The sequence below is a fragment of the Cololabis saira genome, chromosome 15, assembly GCF_033807715.1.
Source record: "Cololabis saira isolate AMF1-May2022 chromosome 15, fColSai1.1, whole genome shotgun sequence".
In the NCBI taxonomy this organism is placed as follows: domain Eukaryota; kingdom Metazoa; phylum Chordata; class Actinopteri; order Beloniformes; family Belonidae; genus Cololabis; species Cololabis saira.
Window position 1 is genome coordinate 27,193,511 of NC_084601.1, and position 25,872 is coordinate 27,219,382.

The following is a 25,872-nucleotide window of genomic DNA, read 5'->3' on the forward strand; positions in this document are numbered from 1 at the left end:
TTAAAGTCATCTTTTATTTTGAAAATTTTTTAGTAACACGTTCACTAACTTGCTGAAAAGATGTACCATTAGCAGCCCTTTGTATTCAAAAAAAAAAAATATCACGAACATTTTGACCATGTATTATGTGTCGGTTTCCCACTCCAGGTTCAAATATATCTTTTGTACCGATATTAACTCTCAGACAAGAGGAAAGTGTGGGTGCTACTTTGTGGTTATGCGCATGCGCGCAGTGGACTTTCAAAGTTTCATTGGCACGTCCATAATTTCTTGCACGATGTAAAATTGATAATATGGGATGTTGAGTATTTGATCCTTCAAAATACTATACCCATGACATGAATTGCATTACACTTTGTGAACATTAACAGTTAGGTTGGCAAAGTGGTTATGTTGGTTATGTCTACTGCAGTGTTTCTCAATCCTGGTCCTCGTGGGCCCCTGTACTGCATGTTTTAGATGTTTCCCTGCTTCAACACACCGTGATAAAAGTACCTGTGTCATCAACAGAGCTGTGCAGACCTTGGTGAGAAGCTAATGAGGACCTTTAATTAGAATCAGGTGTGTTGGTACAGGGAAACATCTAAAACATGCAGGACAGGGGCCCACGAGGACCAGGATTGAGAAACACTGGTCTACTGTCATAAAGGTGTTGACGGGGACGGGCGGTGCTCTGCCGCCTTGCTCCAGGAACGTTCACTGTCCCCGCCCGCTTGGGCTAGACGGTCAACATAAACAAACGTCATATATGCCGACTGTGTCCAGACCTATCCTCAAACCTTTTTAATTTAATTCAATTTTTATCCTGTCTTTGTTTTCATTTAAATTGTTCGAATGCAAGACATTTTTCCCTTACACAGGTCTCCCTAAATCTTACCTCAGTGGGTTTGAGACTCCGCATTGGTTGTTTAGCTTTCTCAAAACAGCTTAAACCAGGGATCACTTTACACTGACACATTTAAAATCTACAATAATGTATAACCTAGTACGGTTATGCAGGAAAATAAAGAAATTGTGTGGATTAAACACTCAAGATTTAGTTTTTAATTTTCTCACATGGTTTTTTGACGCGTCTTCTGTTTTCCTTCAGGTCAACCAGTGAAGTTTGGTCAGATCACAGATAATCACTTTCTTTGGAGGTGATATAGATGTTTCTGCCGCCACTCAGCGAGGACGTGAGTTTTAGGTCAAACTCTGACTTGTTTACTCGAATTCACCTGTGTTTTTCTGTGTATGTTTGGTATTTTAACTGAGGCTAATGCCCGAAAGGAAATGTCTCAAGTTGGAACACCAACAATAAACTCTCTCATAAACCCATATTTTATTCGGAGTAAATCACAGAATTCACCAAATCCTGAATGTGAAACTGTACTATCTGATGAAAATGATTTACTCATTTTGAATTTGATGACGGCAACAAAAGTGTTACTAAAAACAAACACTTAGAGGAACAACTAACCCATGTGACTGTTTATAAAAAGAGAACGTGACGTAGTCAGAAGCAAACATGGTCAGAGGGTTAACAGTTATTTAAACATGATATTATTAGCCTATCCCAGCTCTCTTTGGGGTACGTCCTGGACAGGTCGCCAGCCTGTTGAAAACTTGTATCATCTAAAGACAAAGCTGTATGTGCACATGGAACAGAAAGGCCTTCGTTTTCTCTGAGCTAAAGCTCTTCTGAAATGGACAGAAAAAAAGTGGAATGCTGTCCCAAGATCAGACAAATGAAAAAATGTCAGTTCAATTCAACTTTATTGATATAGCTCCAAATAATGACAAATGTCATCTCAAGGCACCTTTACAGTACAGTTCAACTCGTTCCAGAGTCGCTGAATTAATACAAAGCCAATAAAATATCAAGAATAATTATTGCTTTGCTAAGAAAACCAACAGATTGCATCAAAAGTTTTCTTGGATACAATCCCCCGTCCTGATCAAGCACATGCGAAAAAAAGTCCCCTTTAAAACAGGGCTGGGGATTGATTCAAATGCCAAGAATCAATTCAATTCCGATTCTTAAGATTCAGAATCGATTATCATGATTTGATTTGATCCGATTTGATTCCGATATCGATTTGGGTTAGTGTTATTAAAACTGTTTTTTGAGCTGTTGCATGAATTATATGACTGTAGTTCTGCAACATATTAATACTAGTATTACATTGAGATTCAACAGCAAGTATTGGCAGCTAATGATGCTGTAAGGACCAATCACCTCCCAGAATGCTGATAGAACTGCTTTCAGAAACATCGTGTGGGTCAGAATTACCAAACAGATCCAGGGCAGCAAACAGAGGACGTATGAAATCGCTTTTATTTTTTTCCCACATTTTGTTTTTATTTTTTTAATTTTCGGTCTTTTTCAGTTTTAAATTTTTGTTTTTTAGCATTTTATGCAAATGTGCCCCAAGACAGTATATAAAATAATGAAATATAGACAATTTATGCAATTATAAGTGAAAACTAATGTTTTCATACCTTTAAACATATTTAAAGGCAAAAACATGGCACAAGTTATTTTCGTGTCCAACAAAACATCCTTTTTTGGGCATAAACAAAAAAATACCAAAAGTTGTAATTCAATGATGAAAAAATATCAATCTTTAGACATACAAATCAATTTTTAGGAATTAATATGAGAATCGATTTAGAATCGGAAAATTTTTTTTTTTTTCAACACAGGCCTACTTTAAAAGGAAGAAACCTCTAGCAGAACGAGACTCAGGAAGGGCAGCCATCTGCCTCTGCAGGTTGGGGGTTGAGAGGACAAGAAAGAGGAGAGAGCAACAACAGATCAGGGACATCTGCTGGGAAGAAGGAACACAGGTTAATAACAACAACAATGATGTCATTATAGAGTCGAAGTAGACGCCAGGTGCATCATGGGAGATCTCCTGGCGGTCTAGGCCTATAGCATCATAAGCATAGACATCCGTAGATGCTGCATACAATGCTCCTGGCTGCTAAAGCCACATGCCCATTGGGCAGCCATCATGGTATTGTGCTGCTCCTCCATTTATTCCACTCCGTGTGTGAGGGACAAGGTCCTGGACTCTTAAAGTTATCACACATCATTCAATTGTTAACTTATTCTTTAAAGATTTATGAATTGAAAGGTAAATGTAGTATTTTAAAATACTATATATACGTTTAATGACTACGTTTCCATGCAGTCAATAACCCTTTTATGACCGGAATATTAGCAATAACCCCGTTGCGCACGGCCATATAAACACCAATAACCCTTTTGAATAACTGGAATTTGCTCATATTCCGGTTTTTAAAAACCCGAATGTGACCCCTGGGTTACTCCTTTCATAACCCGAATATTTGGTCATGTATTCGCCGGGAACGGGATATCCCCATCTAAAGGAACAGGAATTTGTTTTCTGCACATGTTCTTTTCGCAAGGAATCTTGGTCTTTTGAGTCCAGGAAGTTCTTATAAACATGGCAAAACGCAAGACCAGGAGGAGACTAATCACTTCATAAATGTAATGAAAGATATGAACATTCTGCCATTTGTAGATGGTAGAAAGTACCGGGATAGCGAGATTTACAAAAAGGTGAGCGAAAAGTTGCGTCAAGCAGGATTTGTACGAACGCCAGACCAGATCAATCACCGCTGGAAGACGGTGAAAAAGGCGAACAACAGGGACAAGAAACAAAATGATACCAGCGTGTCCGATTATCCGCCGTGCTGCTGTTATTGTTGTTGTTTTGAATTTGGCTACAGGAAGAAAAAGCGAAAATGACGGGAATTGCGTCATGACGTTCTCCGTGCGTCGCTGGTTTGATCCAGATATCCCAAATGATTAATTACCATGTATACAGGGATAACCCTGTTTGCTCATGCATGGAAACAGATTATTCCTAATGTTTCAGTAACCGGAATATTGACCTTAACCCGAATTTTGACTGCATGTAAACGTAGTCACTGTTATTTATGAAAGGTATAGAAGGTAGGTATAGAATATGAATGAAATGCAAAGCTGGCGTAAATGACAATATTGACATAACACAAGACATGAAACATGAAACCTTAAATAGAAAAGATGTTTAACATACCGACTGTTTACTTGACCACAGCAACTGGACACTATATCTGCTTGTCACACAATGCACACACCAGAATGTAAAATGGTTTTATCAGCAGCTGGGCAACAGGTAACAGTGAAATGTTGGCTATATTTAAAGCAAACGGGTAGGTCTTCAATACAAGCTCAATATGTATATTCTCAAAAATAACTATTTATCTTATTAAACATTCAAAACAGATTCATAAAGTAGGGCTGGGGGTAATTGATTATTTTATCAATTAGTCGACTAATCTAATAGGTAATTGGACGATTATTATAATATTATTTTTCTGTGCGATAAAAACCATATTGTATCAAATAAATATCAAAAATCCTTAATAATATAGTTTATTAAACACTGTTTTCCCAGGATAAATGGGAAAGAGCGGAGCGGTGCGCTGCTACTGCTGCTGTGACAGAACTTGTTACCATGGTAACAACTCCCCCTCCCAACGGCAGGAAGTGCCGTGTTCGCTCCGAGTAGTACGTCCGAATGAATGCATACTACTGATATTTACTCAAAAGTTTGCCGAACTTAAGTATACTTTTTGAGTATATACTATTTAGTATGACATTTTGGGCGCACCGCTATAAAACAAATAAATGCCAGGGAACGGAGTTATGACCAGAAAACATCAGATGTAGGAGCTGATGCCAGTGTTGTGCATGAACGCGTTCAAATTAACGCGTTCATTGAACACGTTCATTTCTGTGAGAACGTTGAACTGAACGCAACATGTTTGCACATAAAGAACTAGAACGTGAACTTGTTCATTCTGCAGATCATGAACTGGAATTTGAACTGTTCAGATTATGTGAGTTGCAGCTTCACTGTTTAGGTCCAATTATTACGGAATAATCCTTCTTATTTGACCAGCGGGCGGCGCACACATTTAAAATGCTCGACGAGCCCGGTGCAGTCTTTAGGAATGTAGTCTGATTTATGGTTCCGCGTTACACCAACGCGGAACTACGGCGTATGGTACGCGGCGTGCGGACCGTATGGTTCTCGTCGCCGCGTACCTTACGCCGTAGATTCGCCGTCGATTTAACGCAGAACCATAAATCAGCCTTGACGGGTGAAGAGAGACGTTGCAGACGCAGCGTCAGCGAGTCGTCAGATGATGATCCGCTTATCATTATCTGCAGGAATTTTACACATCGTCTCCCAAAGAGTCCGACGGTAGAAATCTTACCTTTTCTGTGCAAATTATGTCCACCTGCGCTGAGAAAACAAGTCTGAACGTCTGCCTCGTCAACTTCACATTTAAAACGTCATGTGGAGTTTAGGGATGCAAATTATCGATTATTTCATTAATTGATAGTTGATAACCTTATCGATCGATCATCGATTAGTTGATAAGCGGCGTTTTTCCCCCATCTGAGATAGAAACATAATTTTTTTTGCTTATATAAAATACAAAGGACATTTTAATGTATTCCTTAATCAAATATGTATTTGATACAAAAGTAACAAAGACATTTTTGTACCACAAGGAATATAATATAAAGTGCACTTCAAGGCTATTAGTAGCAGCAGCCATAATAGTGTCATTTGTGTCAAGCAAATTTTAAGTTCTAGTTACGTTTTAAGTTAGAGTTTTGGCAGTGTTCAAAATAAAATGATGAGACCTGCTGTATTGGAGCACATTTTCTTTTAGTTAAAACTGTAGCGGGGACAGATGTTTAGAGAAACCTGTACGTACCGGGTGAAGGCTGATTTATGGTTCCGCGTTACAACAACGCAGAGCCTACGCCGTAGGCTACGGCGGCGGCGGCTCTGCGTCGATTTAAGGCGGAACCTTCAGGCTTTAGGGGAACATATTGGAGAACAACCAGAAGAATATAGAGTGGATTAAAAATAAAAGTTAGGCACTGAGCTACATGTGTCTCCCGTCTGGGCCATTGCAGACTCATTGCCTGAGCATGATATTACTAAAACCAAACATATCCGCCGTCTCTTTCTTACTTTATGTGCGCGGCGCAGCGAGTTGTGTCGCATTAAATGTGGTCCGGGCGTAATACCAGCTGGTGAAAAAAAAATAAAAATAAATAAATAAATAGATTAATTGTAATCGTTAATTTTAATCGGGTAATTTCATAACGGCAATTAATCGAAAATCAATTAATTTTTAACATCCCTAGGGGAGTTAAAGCATCCGTCCAGGGGGATAAAATATCTGCGAGTCCTTAACAATCAAAAAAGTTCCCAGAAACACCCAGAAGAGGTCTGATTTCCCAGTAACAGGTAGACAAATTGATAATGCACTACAATGTTGGAGATTTACAGCCACTGAATAAAGTTGAAACGCCACTAGGACAATACATGATTGTATTCAGCAGGGTCTCCAACCCTGTCCTGCATGTTTTACATGTTTCCTTCATCACACCTGATTCTAATTAATGGCCGTCATCAGCTTGTCATCCAGGTCTGCACAAGTCTGTTAATGACAGTCATTTATATCAGGGTTCTGAGGGGAAATATCTAAAACATGCAGGACAGAGGGTCGATCCTGAGGACCAGGGCTGAAGAACACTGGTATACGGTGAACACTTTTAGGATGGTGGCCGGGGGTGTTTCATTCGTAGCCTACTTATCACCTAAAAATATTGAAATGAACTGAATTTGAACTAGTTCAAAATGAAAATGGTGAACTATGAACGTGAACTGTTCATTTTTAAACTATGTGAACTGAACTTTGAACTAGTTCATGAGAAGTAGGAACTTGCACAACACTGGCTGATGCATACCATAATTAGATCATGTGACGTTCATTTTGGCAGTTATTTTGCTTATTATTATTGTCCCATCCACAAGAGACAAGCCTCCGCTTTAGATACTCCAAAATTGCTGTAGTGCTGGTCTGGTGTGCCAATTCCAAAAAGTGTTTGGTACTAAATTTAAAGTATTCCCATACTTTTGATGACTTAGGGCTATTTTTGGGGCCTTATTGCAGGACTTTGTTGGGCATGCTGTGAGGAGGTCGCAGTTCAGCCTCCATTCTGCAAAGTGCTAACTGTTTTGGGTGACCCACGTGTGCGTGGCGATACGATGACAAAATATGACGTCGACAATGACATCGACAATATCTTGAAGTCGACGTCATCAACGCATCGCTGCAGGCTGTCATAAAGTTAATAAACTCTTGAATTTATTCATGAATTAAACATGTAATTCAGGCACATAAATCATTTTAAGGTGGGCATCTTCACGTAGATTAACAAGAAGGGCAGCTTGGCTGTCGACGTCTAAAACATTTGGTTTGATCATTCTGGTCACCTAAAAAACTAATTTTAAAACTTAGAAAAAACCTGGTGTTCAATGAGCCTACTACAAACATGGAGGTGTAAAAATGTTAAGTCAACATGCTAAACGGTATATTCTGCTGTAAATGTCTGACGGCAGCTCTATAGATATCTGGGAGGGGTTCGTCTGAAGGATTCGGGCGCTAGGAACCATAAGTAAATCAGTCTGAGAGCGAAGTGCTATCCTTGTGTAATATTAAGCTTGGATGGAGTTGGTCATTAAGAGCTGTACATGTGAGCAGAATTTGAAATTTAGCAGGGGAAAGTTTTGAGTCATCTAGGTCTCTATGTCTTTAAGACATGTTTGTAGCCTGACCAACTGGTTAGTTTACTCTGATTTCATGGACGGCTACATCTGATTGCCATGAGAACAAATATTGGTACAAGCACCTAACACTGCAGAACTCTGTGGCTAAGTCTGGTGCGTGAGCAAGACTTCATTTACAGACAACTTTGACTTAAACCAACCTAATGCAGTTCCTTTTAATCACAAGTTCAAGTGTCTAGTAAAATATATTACAGGACAAACACAGATAGAAGTCCACTGTCAGAGGCCAAGAGGAAACCACTGGTGGTTTTCACCAGAGCAGTTTGTTTTGGATGTAAAGGGAGATAAGATATAGATCTTGAAAGATCCTGCATTTTCGTTTATCTGGTGCACCATAAGAAAAACCAGTGAACAGAATCAAAGTTATTACAAACTTTATTATATCATGCACAATGTTTTCCGGCCGGAGATACACTTTTCTCAAACCACAAAGGTAGGAGAGAAATGCACACGGTATTTTAACAGCCTAGTCATAAAACATGAGTTAACCCTGCAACTAGAGAAAAGAGCTGAACTATAGCTGAACTCCTGAACAGGAGGTGAGCCTGCAAATACAGAAAAACCACCAGTGTAGAATCTTATAGAAAAACCCTTCAAACTCTTAAACAATGTCATAAAATCCTAACAATCTGTAATACACTACACGACCACCCCAGGAAGCACCAATACTAATATGTAACATCGTCACACTAACAAAACATAACTCAAACCCAAAGCAATTATATGGATATACATCAAAAACCTGAAACAGTCGTATCCACTTCTACAACTTTCACTACTTCACACAAACCTTGAAGTAATGAAGAACTGTACATAGTTATTTGAAATAGTTGTTTTGTTTCTCTTTTTTGATTGTACATGTTATCTGTATATATTAGACATTTAATTCTGTTAGTAATATAGCTGCTTCAGTTGGGATCAAACTAGTTTCTGTTGCATGGTCTTGTTTTTATGGGAAAAATCGATAAGAAAAATGTATATAAGTGTAAGTACATTTTCAAAATAAGTCAAAAACAGTTGTATTTGGATGGAATTATAGTAATTAATAGTTTTGCACATTTATATTTGTTTCTATATGATATCGTTATTCGGAAACTAAATTTGCCTTTATCATATTCTATCAAAGGTGGTTTTAGCTCAAAGTAAGGTGTTTTTTTTACTTACTACTGAATTACAAATGACTTAACTTTGACATAGTAACACACATCTTGATTCTGACAGTTCTGTAGTTATTGCAGTAACCATTCTGCTTCATTAACTGTGAACTGTGTCCCAAGTCTGGTGTTGTACAAGATTCAATTCAATTAAATTTTATTTATATAGCGTCTAATTCAACAAAAGTTGTCTCTAGGCGCTTTCCAGAGACTCAGAACATGACCCCGAATAATTATTACATAAACAATGGCAGGTAAAAACTCACCTAGTGGGAGAAAAGCCTTAAAGGTATTGTAACATCATTTTTAACATGCTTTTAACACTATTAAAAGTGTTGGCCAACATCCCTCAAATGTGTCTAAAAGGGTGTAACAAGAAAAACTTCACTCCAGTACTCCATTCCTGGCTTTTTATGACGGTGTTTTTTTGCGCCGTGAAAAACGCGTCCTTTTCCCCCTTTCCTGTCAATCATTGCGCCGCTCCTCCTCCAAACCTCCTCCAACCAACCGCTACACACTTCTGCCAGCGTCTCCACACACACGCGCGCACACCGAACCACAAACACCCACACACACAGCCCAAACAGGGCGTCTACAGCCCGGGGATGAAGTCCAACCGGGACCAGAGGACCGTAGCTCCCCGCGAGCAATACACTCACAGCGGCGTCGGAGAGTTAAGCCGGGAGCGACAGGCGAAGCATGCATGCACGGAAAAGCAGCAGGGCGAAGTAGTCCACCGCAAACAATCATAAAAATAAAGGCATGCAAGCAACAGTGTCCCCTTATCTTAAGTCCAGTCAGTGGCCGCGGGTCTTCTTAGCAGTTTTCCTCCGGTGATTAGAACAAAAGAGGCTCTAAACAGCTCCGTGTTAAGCCTGATTTATGGTTCCGCGTTAAATCGACGCAGAGCCTACGCCGTAGGGTTCAGCGTACGGTGCACGTCGCCACGTAACCCTACGCCGTAGGCTCTGCGTCGGTGTAACGCGGAACCATAAATCAGCCTTTATGGTGCGCTGAAGAGGAGAGGAGACAGGGAGCTGGGTGGAGGGGGCGGTGATTTAGCGGGTCTATATGTAACGGCCCGCCACCAAACCAGATGCGCCGTTTTTGCATAGTTATGCGGAAAATCCCAGAAAGCACACAATACACTGAATGTTAAAAGTTTGTTGTTTTTTGGGTGTAATTGATGTCAAGACACCCAACAAAACACAAAAAATCAAGAAAAATTTGTTTTTCATGTCACAATACCTTTTAAGCCAAACAGTGGCAAGGAAAAATGAATGAAATAACGGCTTTTAAATGTGATTAGTGTTTTCTGTTCTACTGTTTGATTATGATGTACGATCTTTCTCCAGATAAATGACTAGTAGAATGATGAAATACGTTTTGGTAACGGGTGGAGTCATCTCTGGCGTGGGCAAAGGCATCATCGCCAGCAGTGTGGGCACAATCCTCAAGTCATGTGGTTTGCATGTAACAGCAATCAAGATCGACCCGTACATCAACATAGACGCAGGCACCTTTTCACCTTATGAGCACGGTATGTCAGAGCACTGGGTCAACATGGGGTACAGCTTTTGAGTAAAGCCTGTTCAGGTGGGGTTATCATTCGTCTGTCCGACAGGGGAAGTGTTTGTGCTCGATGACGGGGGTGAAGTGGACTTGGATTTGGGGAACTACGAACGCTTCCTTGACATCCGACTGACGAAGGATAATAACCTGACCACCGGGAAGATCTACCAATCGGTCATCAACAAGGAGCGGAGAGGAGATTACCTGGGCAAGACTGTTCAGGGTAAACGCTCTCTGCTGCTGTGAATGTTGGAGTAATGATTAAGATGTGCTGTTGACTACAAAGGATTTTGTTCTTTATTGTTTTTCAGTGGTGCCACACATTACAGATGCAATCCAGGAGTGGGTTGTGAAACAGGCCAAAGTGCCAGTAGATGATGATCAAGTAGAACCTCAAGTGTGTGTTATAGAGGTAAGTTGGGCCAATGCCCCTCGCTGACAGTTTAGACGCGAGCCAAAATACAATCTATTACACATGCACTTAGCTGAATGATAAAAAAGCAGGGTTACAGGAGTTTATAGGGGTAAGGTTTTTAAATAGCCGACTAAACAGCTTTGAATATCTGTTCTGCCTCCAGCGACAGTGGTTGGTTACATTATTGTGAAGTAAGCCCTGAAAGAGTCGATAGAAGATTAGTTATCATCGAAATAGGTTACGACTGGCAAAAGACATCAATATGACATGCCGCACCCGAGATAGGGGGGGGGGGCAATTCCAGCTAGAGCCCGCTCAATTTCTGACCATTACCACCCGCCCCCGCAACGTGTGTGTTACACTCCCGCCCGCATTAATAAATAACATAAAATAAACTATATTAACCAATGGAACGAATTAATTTAACAAATGAATCACTTGACCATTACATTGCTGTGGAGGAAGAGAATGTTGCTGACAGACTGCGGTCCCAATCCCTGCGTCTCTGTCTTCCAAGATGCTCCACAGACACTAAACGCAGTTTCTCCAAATATCTGACTTGCCTTGCTTCGTCTTTGTTTTGTAAAGACCTTGTTTGAGGTTCTTTTCCACGTCATTGATTTCCATCTTGTCGCTAGACTACATCCCGATCCTGCAGTGTTTTTTTTAGCCGTCCGCTCAAACCGCCCGCAGAAAAGTTCAAACTGCCCGCTCCCGCCAGATTTGCGTTGGGTCCCGCGGGACCCGGCGGGACCCAATCCCATTGGAGCCCTCTAGTGCCAGCTAAGGCATAGAGACACGGGACTGTCTTTGTCTTTAGCCATCCTGTGATGATGCGTCAGGTGTCGTTGGGGGCTGTGTCCACCAGTTTGGTGTAGCAGTTGCGGCTCCAGCTTGAGCATATCGGGCTGTGGAGAAGCACAGGGCTAGGGCAGTTGCACGGATGGCTGATGGATTAGCGCTCCACTTTGAGTTTACCAGTTTGCGCAGGATGTTGTTGCGACTGTTGACTTTGGCTTTGGTGTTCTGAAGATGGGTTTGAAAGAGAGTGTCCTGTCGAGGGTGACTCCGAGGTTCACAGGGTGGGGGTGGTTGGATAGTTTGTGGCCATCCCATGAGACGCTCAGTTCTTTTCCTGCGTCTCGATTTTTAAGATGGAAACTGCATAGTTGGGTTTTTGGTGGATTGGTTGGTTGTAGGCAGGGTGTGCGAACCGTGCGGCCGCACGGGGCCTCGCGCTATGGGCCGTTTTTTTTTTTTTTTCTCCCCGTTTTTTCCCTTATAAATATCAACAGTATTTTGTGTACTAGTCTGTGCATATCAATAAATATATGTGCAATGATGCGCATGTCTGTTGTTCAATACAACTGCGTCAGACCAAGCGCAATGACACAAGGTGCTCTGATCCAGACGGGTGGAGTTTGAACAAACTGTCACACAATGTCGAGAGAACGAGACAGTATCAGGAAATTTTCATCAGGGGATGAAAAAAGAAAAAAAAATAAAGAAAATGGAAGAGTTTAATGCCTCTCTGAAAGGCACGTTTGATAAATTTGTTACAAAAATCACCGATCCGACCGGGTCTCAAGCAGCCGTGGGGCCCCGCGTCGAGGCAAGCCAAATGATGATGAGGCAGGGTAAGGTATCCAGTATTTTGCTAATTGGAAAGTTAAAATTGCGCATACAGACACCCGATCCGACCCGAAAAACCCCAAAAATGTTGCGCGCGTGAGCGTAGCGAGTGCGCGAGGGCCCCCCCCAAGCCATTTCGCACAGGGCCTCGCAAATCTCCCAGGCGGCTCTGGTTGTAGGTAGTAGGTTGTCATCTCTTGGAAGAGTCTTTCCAGGACAGACTTAATCTTCTGAAAGTTCTGCTGTTGGGTGGTGATGCAGAGGTCATCAGCATAGATGAAGCACCGGCATTGTGGGGGAAATGGTTGGTCGTTGGTATAGATGTTGAAGAGGATTGGGAATTGCAACAGTCTTGGCATTTCTCCATACAGCTGGGATTGTTTTCTATGACATGCATGAGTTCAGCATTGCTAGCAGCCAGGTCTTTGCTCTAGGTCCTGCTTTGCACCCTGTGGTTTTAACGGCCAGCTCTCGTCATTTTAGCTTCTTAGCTCTAAGCATTTGAAGTGACTTTGACATCTGAGCAGAGATTAAGAACCATGACAACCTAATAACTCTTATTTCAAAGATTATATGACTCGTACTGAACAGGGAGTTGAGGGCCTCCCAATGGTCCGCTGCCTTTGACTGAGTGCTGAGCTGGTACTAATGTTGGCCTTGTGGCTGGGGGCCGATTCAGCAGCCCTGGGTCCAGCTGATTTCTGCTTTGTCCGTCTGCTTTGTCCTTTCAAAGCCAACCTGGGGGAGTCCAGTGGCTGTGGTCGGCTGCTCTGCCTCAGCCGCCTCGCAGGACGGAGGTTCGGTTATCTATACGTGGCTGTGGTTACTTTGGCGGAGCTTGGCCGCAGCCAGCAGTCCTCATCCTGACACATTGAATCAGAATGAGTGTAAGGTAACATTAGTTAGTTAAAATGAGCTAAGATAAGCTTCGTAGCTGGCTTGTGCTGACTGAGTTAAGGTGGCCGTGTCCCATCTGAGTGGCAGGCTTCTTCATTCCACCTATTTGCTCATTTTAGGATTAATTGGAGCTGGGTGGAGTCAAAGATGGCAGACCCCCAAAAGGTCTTAATAAAAGGTTCAAATGCTACTCTTCAGAAACGTAGGTTTGTCTGTTTGTCTTTAAACTTTTTCTTTATTCTTTATGGAGTCTGTACAGAAAAACTCAAATTGTCTCCTGCTGTGTCATGTTCTTTCTGCTGTTACCCTCTTAAACGGATGGTTGTTGTAAATATTAGTGATGCACCCAAATGAAAATTTGTGGCCGAAACCGAAAATAATAATAAACACTTGGCCGAATACCGAATAACATACCAAACGATGGTTCTTCGTAGTTTTTCATTTATTTTGCGAATTTTTTCACCATTGCATAAATCAAAAATCTCAATCCCTTTCCCATACAAGTAGCTTACTTAATTATTATTTATATTATTGTATCATATCTCCATTTCTCTTATGCACTCTTCAGTGCTTTGATCTGTTTTATTGCTTTTATGTTAAATACAGCTTATTATTATTATTATTATTATTATTACCTGCATGCCATCTGGGCCTTGATTGGTCCTCCAATATTTGAGAGGGTTATCGCTCCTGGGGATGGGGACTTCTGACTGATAACCATCTAACTGTTGACCAGTTGTGCTTGTCGTCTGCATCTGGGTTATTTTCTTGGAGGATCTCGTCAAACATATCAGACAGTGAGGGGACGCGCACTAGAGGGCTGCATTGGGATTGGGCCCCGCTGGGTGCCGCGGGACCCAACGCAAATCTGGCGGGAGCGGGCTGTTTGAACTTTGCTGCGGGCGGTTTGAGCGGACGGCTAAAAAAACCACTGCAGGATCGGGATGTAGTCTAGCGACAAGATGGAAATCAATGACGTGGAAAAGAACCTCAAACAAGGTCTTTACAAAACAAAGACAAAGCAAGGCAAGTCAGATATTTGGAGAAACTGCATTTAGTGTCTGTGGAGCATCTTGGAAGAGAGACGCAGGGATTGGGACGCAGTCGGTCAGCAGCATTCTCTGCCTCCACAGCAATGTAATGGCCAAGTGATTCATTTGTTAAATTAATTTGTTTCCTTCGTTAACTTTGTTTATTCTATGCTATTTATTAGTGTTATTTGAGCCAGTCCCAGCTACTCTTGTTGCCATAACCTCAATCCCATAATTGATGCGTGTGCGAAAGGTGAAAAAGCTTGTGTGATGATGACAACGATGCATCTAAATTTCGGTCAGGTGGCCTATGAACCGTCAATCATCTATCAAGCTCCACAATTACCATGTTAACATTAAATCACATACCGTATTTTCACGACCATATGGCGCACTGTGTGGAAAGGCGCACCCTCAGTTTTGTGTGTCATTTTTGGTTTTAAAACACACATACGGCGCACCGACCCAAAAGGCGCTGTCTACAGAGACGGAGCTGCACACACGTGCGCTGCAAAACACACACGCGCTAAAAATAGAGCCGAAGCAAAACTTAGTTTGATATTTTATTTCACTTTTCACATCAATCAAACCCTTCAAAGGTTCATATTCTGTTTCTGCATTAAATAATAAAAAAAAAACACTGGGGCGCCGCACATAAACCTGTCTCAGCCACTCGATCATCTCTTCATCCATCCAGCCCTTTTCATTTCACTCTGGCTGGAAAAGTCTGTTTAGGCAACGCTTTTCTTTTAAAAATCACCATAGCCGGCAGTTTCTGTCCATCAGCGTGGCAGGCAAGCACTAGAGTAAATACACTTCATACCCCTTTGTGCTGCGGATCCCGACCGCAGCGGTCCCGGGTCCCGCTCCCGCTCCCCTGCGCTGGTACCGGGTTGTATCCGACAGGAGCTCCGCTCCGCTAATTCAGCTGCGCCAGGCAAGCGCCACATAAATGAGAATGTGTGTGTTTCGCGCCGCGAATACACACCCGCGCATGTCGGGACCCGGTACCGGGTTTGTAACCGACAGATTTGGCTGGAAATCTCGGAGGGTGAAGCTGATCAGACCTGAGACATACCCCAGAAATATCTGCTCGCAAATCGGCCGGGAACCAGGTCGATCGGACCGCTTTGGGAACCAGGAAGTCGGGCTTGACCAGCGCGCATCACCGCGCTGCTCCAGCCGCTGCTTTAACCGGGGAAAGTGACCGGTTCCGACCGGCCGGGACCGGAGGAGCCCACATGGACTTGTAGCAGGGGCTCCCGGGGAAAGAGCACCGGCATTTCAGCCAGATCTGCCCGCGGGGATGCGGCGATCGGACCCCGCAAACCCACGGCAGGTGCATCCTCTTTACCGACATGCAAAACACACGCGCGCTGCAGAACACACACACCCAAGTGTGCTTATTTAAATAGAGCGGAGCAAAACTTAGTTGTATTGTATTTTATTTCACTTTACACATCAAGCAAATCCTTAAAAGTCTTCATCTTCTGTTTCGCTTTAAACAGCTCAGTGGATGGTCTCATTCAGCTTCACCCGCCCCCTTCTCTTTTTACCGTTCTCATGGTGGCCGGCCTCACATTACCGTAATTCAGGTAATAGACACGGCGCACCGTTTCTTAAGGAGCCCGGCACATTAAAAAAAAAAAAAAAAAATGTGCGCCTTATGGTCGCGAAAATACGGTAGATATGTCCAGGACATTTCTCTTGTGGGACGGGAGAAGACACTAAATGAATGCATCTCTATTATTGTGCGGGCATGAATTCTCAGAGTTTTGCGGGAGCGGGTGGGAGTGGATATAAACACTGCGAGAGCGGGCGGGAGTGTAGCACACATGTTGTGGGCGGTAATGGTCAGAAATTCAGCGGGAGCGTAATGAAGAAAACAGTCCTGCGCAGGGCTCTAACGCGCACCGCATCGGTAGTACGGGCCCTTTTCTCTGCTCTCTCCTCTATCTCCTGCGTTGTGCGTCCCGTGACCGTCTCCATCACCAAGCGGCGTTCATATCCAACTCAGCCTGGATCATTTCTCGTTCTCATTTTCCCCACATCCAAGTAATGATCTGACATGTTGCATTTAACACCACATGCCCCTCACTCCACGCTGTTCGCTGTTTGATCGCGTCATCTAAACACGCTGTTATTAATTGTTCGTTTTTTTTCCCCACTTATTCCACCGAACACCGGAAGTGTTTTTTTGCTATTTTTGGCCGAACAATTTCGGTTACCGAACATTCGGTGCATCACTAGTAAATATGATGATATGGCTTTTTGTTTTATTCAAAAAATCTGCAAGGTTCAATAGGCGGTTCTTGTGCGTGACTTCCTGCCAGCTCACACTGTTGTTTTTTACAAACCATGGCATTAACGCGTAACCAGTGTTGGGGTAGTTACTCAAAAAAAGTAATCTATTACATATTACTAGTTGCTGAAAGTAACTAGTTACATTACTAGTTACATTACTTTTGGATTACTCCGCAATATCACCTGAGCTGCACCATAACTCGATTGCCAATGAACAACATATACAGGACTGTCTCAGAAAATTAGAATATTGTGATTTTCTGTAATGCAATTACAAAAACAAAAATGTTATACATTCTGGATTCATTACAAATCAACTGAAATATTGCAAGCCTTTTATTATTTTAATATTGCTGATCATGGCTTACAGCTTAAGAAAACTCAAATATCCTATCTCAAAAAATTAGAATATTCTGGGAATCTTAATCTTAAAATGTAAGCCATAATCAGCAATATTAAAATAATAAAAGGCTTGCAATATTTCAGTTGATTTTTAATGAGTCCAGAATGTATGACATTTTTGTTTTTTTTAATTGCATAACAGAAAATAAAGAACTTTGTCACAATATTCTAATTTTCTGAGACAGTCCTGTAGTTGGAACCTTATTACTGCAGTGCCCAGATCCTTACAAATGTGTATTTGTAAAGTCCCGTAAAATCACGTAAAATCACGTAAAATCACGTTAAAGGCTGATTTATGGTTCTGCGTTACACCAACGCAGAACTTACGGCGTAGGGTACGCGGCGACGCGCACCGTACGGTGTGCGTCGCCGCGTACCCTACGCCGTAGACACTGCGTCGATTTAACGCGGAACCATAAATCAGCCTTAAGAACAAGTGTTGCCCAACGCTTGAAGATGCATGAAAGGCAAGTTTGATTTTCTTTTCTGTTCGCCCGTTCTACATGTAGCTGAAAAGCTTAAAGTAACAAAAGTAACGTAATTTTTTTTGTCTTAGAGTAACTATAACGGGATTACCCAAATTACAACTGTAACGCGGTACATTCCTGCGTTACTGGCGAATGTAATCTCGTTACAGTAACGCTTTACACCCAACACTGCACATAGCCCATGCGTGGCTGAAAGCTGACACTGTATAAGTGACACAAGAATGGCATATTGATTTAATAATTATAAATAATTAAAATAATTGATTTTCAAAATAAAACGTGAAGAGCAGACTCCAACTGGTGCATGAACATTATGTCGTAAACAAGTCTACCTTTCCTTTTTTGAAGTCCTGCGTCAGTACTAAATTTTGACACCCCATGTCTCAACTGGATGGTGCCAAAACTTTACAGACTTCACTTATTTCCCCAAATGCTTCAACTATATACAAATATTACTGCTATTAAGGCAAAGCATAACTCCAATTTCACAGTGGTAATGTTTTACACATGTTTGCAGCTTGGAGGAACAGTTGGAGACATCGAGAGTATGCCTTTCATCGAGGCCTTCAGGCAGTTCCAGTTTAAAGTGAAGAGAGAGAACTTCTGCAACATCCATGTCAGTCTGATCCCACAGGTTAGTCTGTGCTACTTTACACCTCAGCAGCTTCAACACAAACACTTCTGCTGTTTCACCACATTCAGAATGTGTGTGTGTGTGTGTTTACAGCCCAGTGCGACGGGAGAACAGAAGACCAAACCCACTCAGAACAGTGTGAGGGAGCTCCGAGGGCTGGGCCTTTCTCCTGACCTGGTGAGTCCGATGCTCCTGCAGCCCACGGATCTACTAGGAGTCCCACACGTCAACTTTCCTGTTTGACTTTTTGGCCACGTCGAGGGATGCCTCGATACTGGTATCGGTATCGGGGCCGATACTGCTCTCATATACTCGTACTCACAAAAATTCTCCGATACCACGCACCGATACCACTTCATTGTTGTTACTGATTAGTGACTCTAGGGGGAGATGTTGAGCTGTAGTCAGCGTGGTGATGAGAAGAGAGTGATACCCGTGAGTGAGACTGGCAGCGCCGTTTCAGGAAAGATAGCGACAATTAATGCAGGGGGATGTCAGCAGTGTGGACATATTTCAAAATAAGGGACGACGACAGAAGCAAGACAGACTGCAAGCTACGTGCTGCTAAGGTGTCAAGAGGAGGAAAGGAGAATACGTCGTTTAATACCAGCAACTTGATAAAACGCCTCAAGACGCATCATAAAGCTGAGAATACGGAGTTTGCTAATGCTACTGCAAGACCACAACATCCAACATTAGCTCAGGTTCTGCAAAAGGGACAGACAATGGCAAGAGATGACTCACGTGCCATTAAAATAACGGAGGCTCTAACGCGTTATATAGCGCTGGATGACCAGCTACTGTCTGCTGGAGAAGACGAAGGATTTCACCGTCTTCTGGACACACTTGAGCTGCGATATAATGTTTCATTGATATGTTAATATGTCTGATATTTTCTTAAATGTGAAAACAGTGCCAGTGTGGAGACTAGATTATTTTTTGTTTAAGTTATTCTACTCTTCCAATTCTTTGCATTTTTCATTGCATTTTTAGCCTAGTTATTTTTGTGGTAGAAGTATCGTATCTGTACTCTGTATCGGCAAGTACACAATTTAAAATACTCAAAGTACTCGTGAAAAAAATGTGTAGCAAGGCTAGTGCTACGGGGGTCACCCGACAGGACAGAGGACACAGGGTTTAGTGCAGGAACTCCTTTATTCTTCCACCCATACCCCTTTTACACCAAGCTGGTTCCAGGGCTGGTGCTAGTGCTGGTGCTAGAGCTGGTTCGCGGTTGGTTCTAAGTAAGAACTGTTTGCTTCTACACAGCTGGTGCTGGCCAGGAGCTGGCCAGAGAGCCACGTCATCACGTCACCACTCCCCCTCGTTTTCATCCCCACCCTGATCAGGAAGCTGAGAGCCAAAAGCTGTTTTAATTTCAGCTGTAGCACTGTTAATATGGCACTTTATTAAGTTTTAATATTTTTTCAGGTAAAGTAACCCTTTAAGATCCCCAACCTGGGCTCAGTTTATCCAAATAACGCCTGTTAAGAAATTTGCTCTGAAAATTTCGGAATTTCTGGCTGACTGCGGGCTCCGGAGCTGATTTATGGTTCCGCGTTAAATCGACGCAGAGCCTACGGCATAGGGTACGGCGTACGGCGCCCGTCGCCGCGTAACCTACGCCGTAGGCTCTGCGTCGATCGTCACACCATGTGAGGAAGCCGACAGTTAAAAGCTGTTTTAATTCCTGCTGTAGCGCTAGCCTGTTAATATGGCACTTTATTAAGTTTTAATATTTTTTTCAGGTAAAGTAACCCTTTAAGATCCCCAACCTGGGCTCAGTTTATCCAAATAAGGCCTGTTAACAAATTTGACTCGAAAGCCAGCAGCCCCGGGGGACAGGATCTCCTCTCCTCACGAGCTCCGCCGTAGGCTCTGCGTTGGTGTAAAGGTGCGGGTATGGTTCTGCGTCACACACACGCAGAGCACACGGCGCACCCGTGACGCCGTCACGAATCGTTCAGAGTTCTCCGTCTCTCCATTTGGTCGCGGTGCAGTACCCCCCGCGGCCACTAGTTAGCGATCTTTTTCTGAATGGTTTATCCGACTTTTTCCGGTCACAGTAAATCAAAGAAATAAGGACAACTATTGTGCAAAAAACAAAAACAAAAAAAATCACATATAAACGAAGAAAAAAGCCCTGGAAGTTCACTACTGATTCAAACCGGAAACCGGAAATGCTTCGCTTTCAAACGAACCAATCACAGCCCTCTCGGTCTGCATGTGGTCGGCGTCTCCTCGACGCGTAGTTACAATTTTCGGGAGGTGCACGTCACTGACGGCGCATGTGACGGCGTGTCCTCTGCGTGTACAAAAACCACACGCCGTAGACACGGCGTCGTTTTGACGCAGAAGCATAATTCAGCCTTAACGCGGCGGAACCAGAACGGCGGGCTGGGAGGCGTCCCCGCGGGCCGGGAATTTTTATGAAATAAATGGATGGAGCTGCGCTGCATCGGCGGGCTCCGCAGCCTCGCGTCCAAGCGTCCCGGGGCTGGAACGCTCCCCCGCGGGCTCGGACGCGAGGCTGCGCCGCTGCATCGGCGGCACGGAGCCCGCAGACGTTACTGTTGGTGGATTGTACCGTAGACCACTGCTGCTTCTGTTTTACATCCATTATTAAATAAATGGATGTAATAATAAAAGAGTCTACTAACTTAACCACCGTCTTCAACGCTACGTTGTTTAAAAACGGCGCTCTTCCGGGTTTACTCTGCTCTGGTTGTTCAGTAACCCCGCCCCCAGCCCCCAGCGTAACTGGTTCTTTGAGCTGGCCCAGCAGCTCAAAGGGGCTGGCGTAGCACCCGTTTTGAGAGCCAGGAGCCGGCGCTTAGGCTGTGTAAAACCAAAGAACTGGTGCTAAGTCTGGCTCTAGCCCAGAACCAGCCCTGGAACCAGCTTGGTGTAAAAGGGGTACCAGACACACGTGCACCAGCAGAACCTTCAGCAGAGCCCTCTTGCTGGTGTGCAGCCGCTCTTTATGAAGCCAGGCAGGGTGGAGAGGCTGATTGGGCACACCTGTGCCCAATCAGCTGAGTGGCTGCTCCTCCACCCTGCCACAAAATGGTATCGGGGCATCCCTAATAACAGTGATCACCATCTGAATTTTTCAGTGTTCAACAAGTTTAGCTGTGAAACTGTTAGAAAACAGTCAAGCAGTGACATGAAGTTTTCTTTGGATTGCAGGGAAATCAGCTGGATAATAGTCCAAAATTGCTGAAAATTGACAAGCCAGTTGCTAGTACATGCAGTACGTCTCCAATGATTTCCAGTCTTGTAATTAGTCCTCTGTTCTGTTTCACTTGTCTGTCTCATTTTGAAGAGCCATTCTCCCACAAGAGCTCATTAAAGTGTAATTTGCTCGTCTTTGTCTACAGATTATGTGCCGCTGCGCTTCTGCTCTGGAGAATTCTGTCAAAGAAAAGATCTCCATGTTCTGCCATGTAGAACCTGAACAGGTGAGGTAAAGTACGTGAGCTCTGATGAAGCAGAACCCTGGCCAACCCTTAACCTGCTGACCTGTCTCTCGCTCCAGGTCATCTGTGTGCACGACGTCTCGTCCATCTACAGAGTCCCTCTGCTGCTGGAGGACCAGGGCGTGGTGAGCTACCTGAGCAGGAGACTCAACATGCCCATCGACGCCAAACCCGGGAAAATGCTGACAAAGTGGAAGGAAATGTCAGACAGGTGAGTCATCACGAGGGGTCAAAGATACATTTACAAAATCTGACTGGAGCCAAAACGCCCCTGTGGGGTTTTTTTCTTGTCATGCTGTGTTTTTGCACCCTGGAGAAGGTCAGATGTTGATTGCCGTGTTGTCCTCAAAGGTCAGACCGGCTGCTGGAGCACTGCTCTATAGCTCTGGTGGGGAAGTACACCAAGTTCTCCGACTCCTACGCCTCGGTTATAAAGGCTCTGGAGCACTCTGCGCTGGCCATCAGTCACAAGCTGGAGGTCAAGGTATGTACGCTGAGGCTGCTTTCAAAGCTGTATAATGCACTTATATTATTTTTCCTAAATGTAACATGTAGGGGTGTAACAATATATCGTGCCACGAAATTTTGCGATACAAAAACGTCACGATACGTGTCGTGGAGGTGACAAACTGCAGTGCGATATTGGATGAATATGAATATATTGTGTTTACTAGTAAGGCGCATTCTATTGGTGCAGCGGGATCACGTGACAACCGCGCCTCGACCCGCGGACCAAAATCTTACTACACTCAGAAGAAACTAGTACCGTTTTGCGGTCTCAATCACGGGACTCTTGGGGGGTGTTGAGCTCTGAACTTTTACTTATAAGGTGAGCACAAGTCAATCTTTTTTAGGATGTAAAGATTGTGTCGTCCCCAAAGGTGGGAGCGGGATGAAACGATAACGGGGTTCACCTTACGGCCTCAGGCTGGGAGCATGTGGCTGAAGCTCTTAGCTCTGGCAGAAGATAAATAACAGTCATGTTGCATTTTGAGTTGGGGACTTTTCATAGTTTATTTATTTACTTGTATTTATTTATTTAATTTTAGTTGTTACATTTCTGGAAAAGAGAAACTATTCAGTTTGTGGCAAAATATTTTGACTGGCCTGGCTTGCTCTTTAAAACTTAAACAGTTATAAAGCATTACAAACTGTAACAATAGGGCAAACGTACAGCATTGTTTTGTATTTTGTGTCTTTCAAATAAAAGACAATTTTTTCCAGTCATATGTTCTCATTCCAGGTTGTTAAAAAAAATACTGCTATAATATCGTATCGTACTGTATCGTGAGATTAGTGTATCGTTACACCCCTAGTAACATGTACATCATGCATAGAGCGACCATGAGGCAGTTTTGACCATGTGATGAAAAATCGGCAGAATGCAACTGACCGGTCTACTTTGCATACTGGATCCCATGATGCAATGGGCCAGGACACCACAGGTCGGTCCCAGCAGCCATGTGGCCCACATCCACTTTCCTAAACTGACTGAATGCTGCAGCGTCCATGAATGGTTCTTTCGGTGGACTAGTGAGTACTAACGATGACTGGAATACCAGTATGGAGCGATTTAGTGTGTACTGCTCACTGTACTCCAGACGTTGTATGGACAGTCTCAAGTTAACTGTTATTCCCTATGTGCCAGCTTGTTGCCGGGTGGGGGGGGCGTTACAGAATAACAGTGAAGGAAGCCACACTTGGACTAGAGAGAGAGGCATGCTCCATAACTCCTCTGCATCACCGTCGGTTACTGTTCACGTTGAATTATTTATTTAGTAACATAATACTAAACATGCCCTGGGATGAACTGCCGAGCTGTCCCGGTGTTGCCCTGTCGATCATCAGTCTATGGCCTGGAATAGCTGGGACAGACTCCAGCAGACCCCCGGGAGCCGGAACAGGGGGAAGCAGGTAGAGAAGAAACGAAAGTTAAGCCTGTAACTACGGTTCTATGAGTCCCGGATGACCGCCAGGCGGTGCTGTAAGCACTGGATATCTTCCCTCGCGCATGCGCATGTCGAGTACAATACCAACAATGTCACGTCACCCGTGACCCCTGCATGACCCCCGGAAGGGTATATCTTCCGGAGTCAGCATGGGATCGACTCCTAGAATCTTCTCGCGAGAGCACGAGGATTCGGAGTGACCGGCAGGCCTGGCGGTCATCCGGGACTCATAGAACCGTAGTTACAGGCGTAACTTTCGTTCTATTTCGTCCCTACTGACCGCCAGGCGGTGCTGTAAGCACTGGATGACGAATACCAACAATGTCACGTAGGATCCCGGTCACTTACCTCACTGACCAGGGGCAGAAGGACCCGGGAGTAGAACCACGCCCAATGGTTGGGGAGTGGCAACATTGATCCGGTAAAATCTGGAGAACGTGTCTGGCGACGTCCATGAAGTCGCGGTGCAGATGTCCTCCAGAGGCACCCCCTGCAGGGCAGCCAAGAAGCTGCAACGCTTCTGGTCGAGTGGCACCTCACCCCCACTGGTAAGGGGCGGCCACTGGCCCTGTGGGCGCGCTCGACGGTGTCCACCACCCAGTGGGACGGCGCTGTCCAGAAACAGCACGCCCCCTGTTGGGGCCACCATGGCAGAGAACAAGCTGCTCCGACCGTCGCACAGGCGCGGTAACATAAGCAGCAAGGGCCCGTACGGGGCACAAAGGGCTTGGCCCACTCTCTGCAGGACCTAGGGCAGGAACGCCACGTTCGGCCACAACGTAGCCCCTGAGCTGACTGACAGGGCATGTAACTCATCGACTCGCCGATGTCATGGCGAGGAGAAAAGCTATCTCCATAGAGAGCCACTTCAGGCCCACCCGGGCCAAGGGCCCAAAAGGGTGGAGAAGAGAGGGCACCTAGCACCATGGGCAGGTCCCACACTGCTCGGGGGTTTATATTCATGTTTATGTTCTGGTTCTCTGGAAAGCGTCTAGAGACAACATCTGTTGTATTAGACGCTATATAAATAAAATCGAATGGAATCGAAAACTGGGGCCTTTGGGCTCCTCGGGGGGGGCGCAGCCTCAGACCCCCCCCTGAGAGAGAGAAACCAGCCGGTGGCACCCCACAGTGGCTTTCTCAACCAGGGCATGTTGCGACGAAATGACCGCCACATACACCCTTAAAGTGGACTGAGCATGGCCACCATCCAGGAGGGACCGAAAGGAACCCCAGGATCGTGGCCACGGGGCAAAGAACAGGGTCCTCTGCCCCGTCTGCACACCAGGCAGAGAATCTCCCCCACTCGCACTCATACCAGAGGCGGGTGGGAGGCACATGGGCATTCGAGATGCCAGCCCTGACGTGTTCAGGACAGCTTGACAACAATGGATCGGGCGCCGCAGTGCAAAACCTGAATCCCCGGCTGGAAAAGACGGTCCCTCTGGGGGGCGTCATGTTGTGTCGCAGCAGAGCCTCCGCAGCAGTAGAAACTATGTTTCCCCGGTCGGAAGGGGGCCACCAAGAGGAGCCCGTGAGCCCTCTGGAGGACCCTCTGCAAAGGCGGCTTGCGCCGGGAGAGGAAGTCCGTCACCCGGTTCCTGTCTCCAGGCAGGAACATCGCCCGAAGGCCGTGCCCCTTGGCATCCAGGCGAGGCTGTCCAGCCACATTGCAGGGGGCGTAGCGACAGCAGGCCCAAATGTATAAGAGGGGCAAGGGTTGCCACCATGCACCTGGTGAAAAAAATCCTCGGTGACAGGGAGAGCCCGCACAGGAGCACCCTGAACCGACAACGGTGGCCCCGGTAGGCGAGCCCCCGGAACCACCGGTGACGTGCCGCGACCGGCACGTGAAACAAGCGCCCTGTAGGTCCACAGTTGCAAACCACTTCCTCCTGACCAACGCAGAGCATCTGCTGTGGTCAAGCCTCCGGAAGGGCAGGACCTTCATGTATTCGTCGAGGTCCCTCAAGTCCAAGATGGGACGACGTCCGTCGTCTCTCTTGCTGACGAGAAAGTAGCTCAAGTAGAACCCCCAGGCCGCGGCGGGGGATCCACCGGCATGATGGCGCTCTTGGCCAGTAGGGCGGGCAACACCTGAGCCCGAGCCAGAATGTTTGCCGGGTCTCTGACGATGGTCATCTCAACCCGGCCGGAGGTAGGAGGCCGGTGTCGGAACTGCAATACGTACCCCTGGGCT

At 44.8% G+C, this 25,872-nt stretch overlaps 1 protein-coding gene and 1 long non-coding RNA gene across 4 annotated transcripts in view; one reads left to right on the forward strand and one right to left on the reverse strand.

Annotated features, from left to right (window-relative positions):
• The window catches only part of LOC133460573 (uncharacterized), a 43,700-nt gene that overhangs the window by 8,414 nt on the left and 9,414 nt on the right, over nt 1-25,872 (reverse strand). The gene's annotated exons all lie outside the window — the stretch shown is intronic.
• The window catches only part of LOC133460563 (CTP synthase 1), a 33,963-nt gene that overhangs the window by 396 nt on the left and 7,695 nt on the right, over nt 1-25,872 (forward strand). Inside the window, exons 2-11 of one of the 3 annotated variants that reach the window (XM_061741200.1) lie at nt 1,091-1,175; nt 2,686-2,829; nt 10,225-10,409; nt 10,494-10,664; nt 10,753-10,853; nt 18,128-18,244; nt 18,338-18,421; nt 21,625-21,705; nt 21,783-21,934; nt 22,075-22,207. In XM_061741200.1, the coding sequence (XP_061597184.1) occupies nt 10,229-10,409; nt 10,494-10,664; nt 10,753-10,853; nt 18,128-18,244; nt 18,338-18,421; nt 21,625-21,705; nt 21,783-21,934; nt 22,075-22,207 (1,020 nt within the window). In that variant the 5' untranslated portion in view covers nt 1,091-1,175; nt 2,686-2,829; nt 10,225-10,228. Of the gene's footprint in view, nt 1-1,090; nt 1,187-2,685; nt 2,830-10,224; nt 10,410-10,493; nt 10,665-10,752; nt 10,854-18,127; nt 18,245-18,337; nt 18,422-21,624; nt 21,706-21,782; nt 21,935-22,074; nt 22,208-25,872 lie in introns of all 3 variants that reach the window. The other 2 variants (XM_061741199.1, XM_061741198.1) reach the window with 2 other exon arrangements.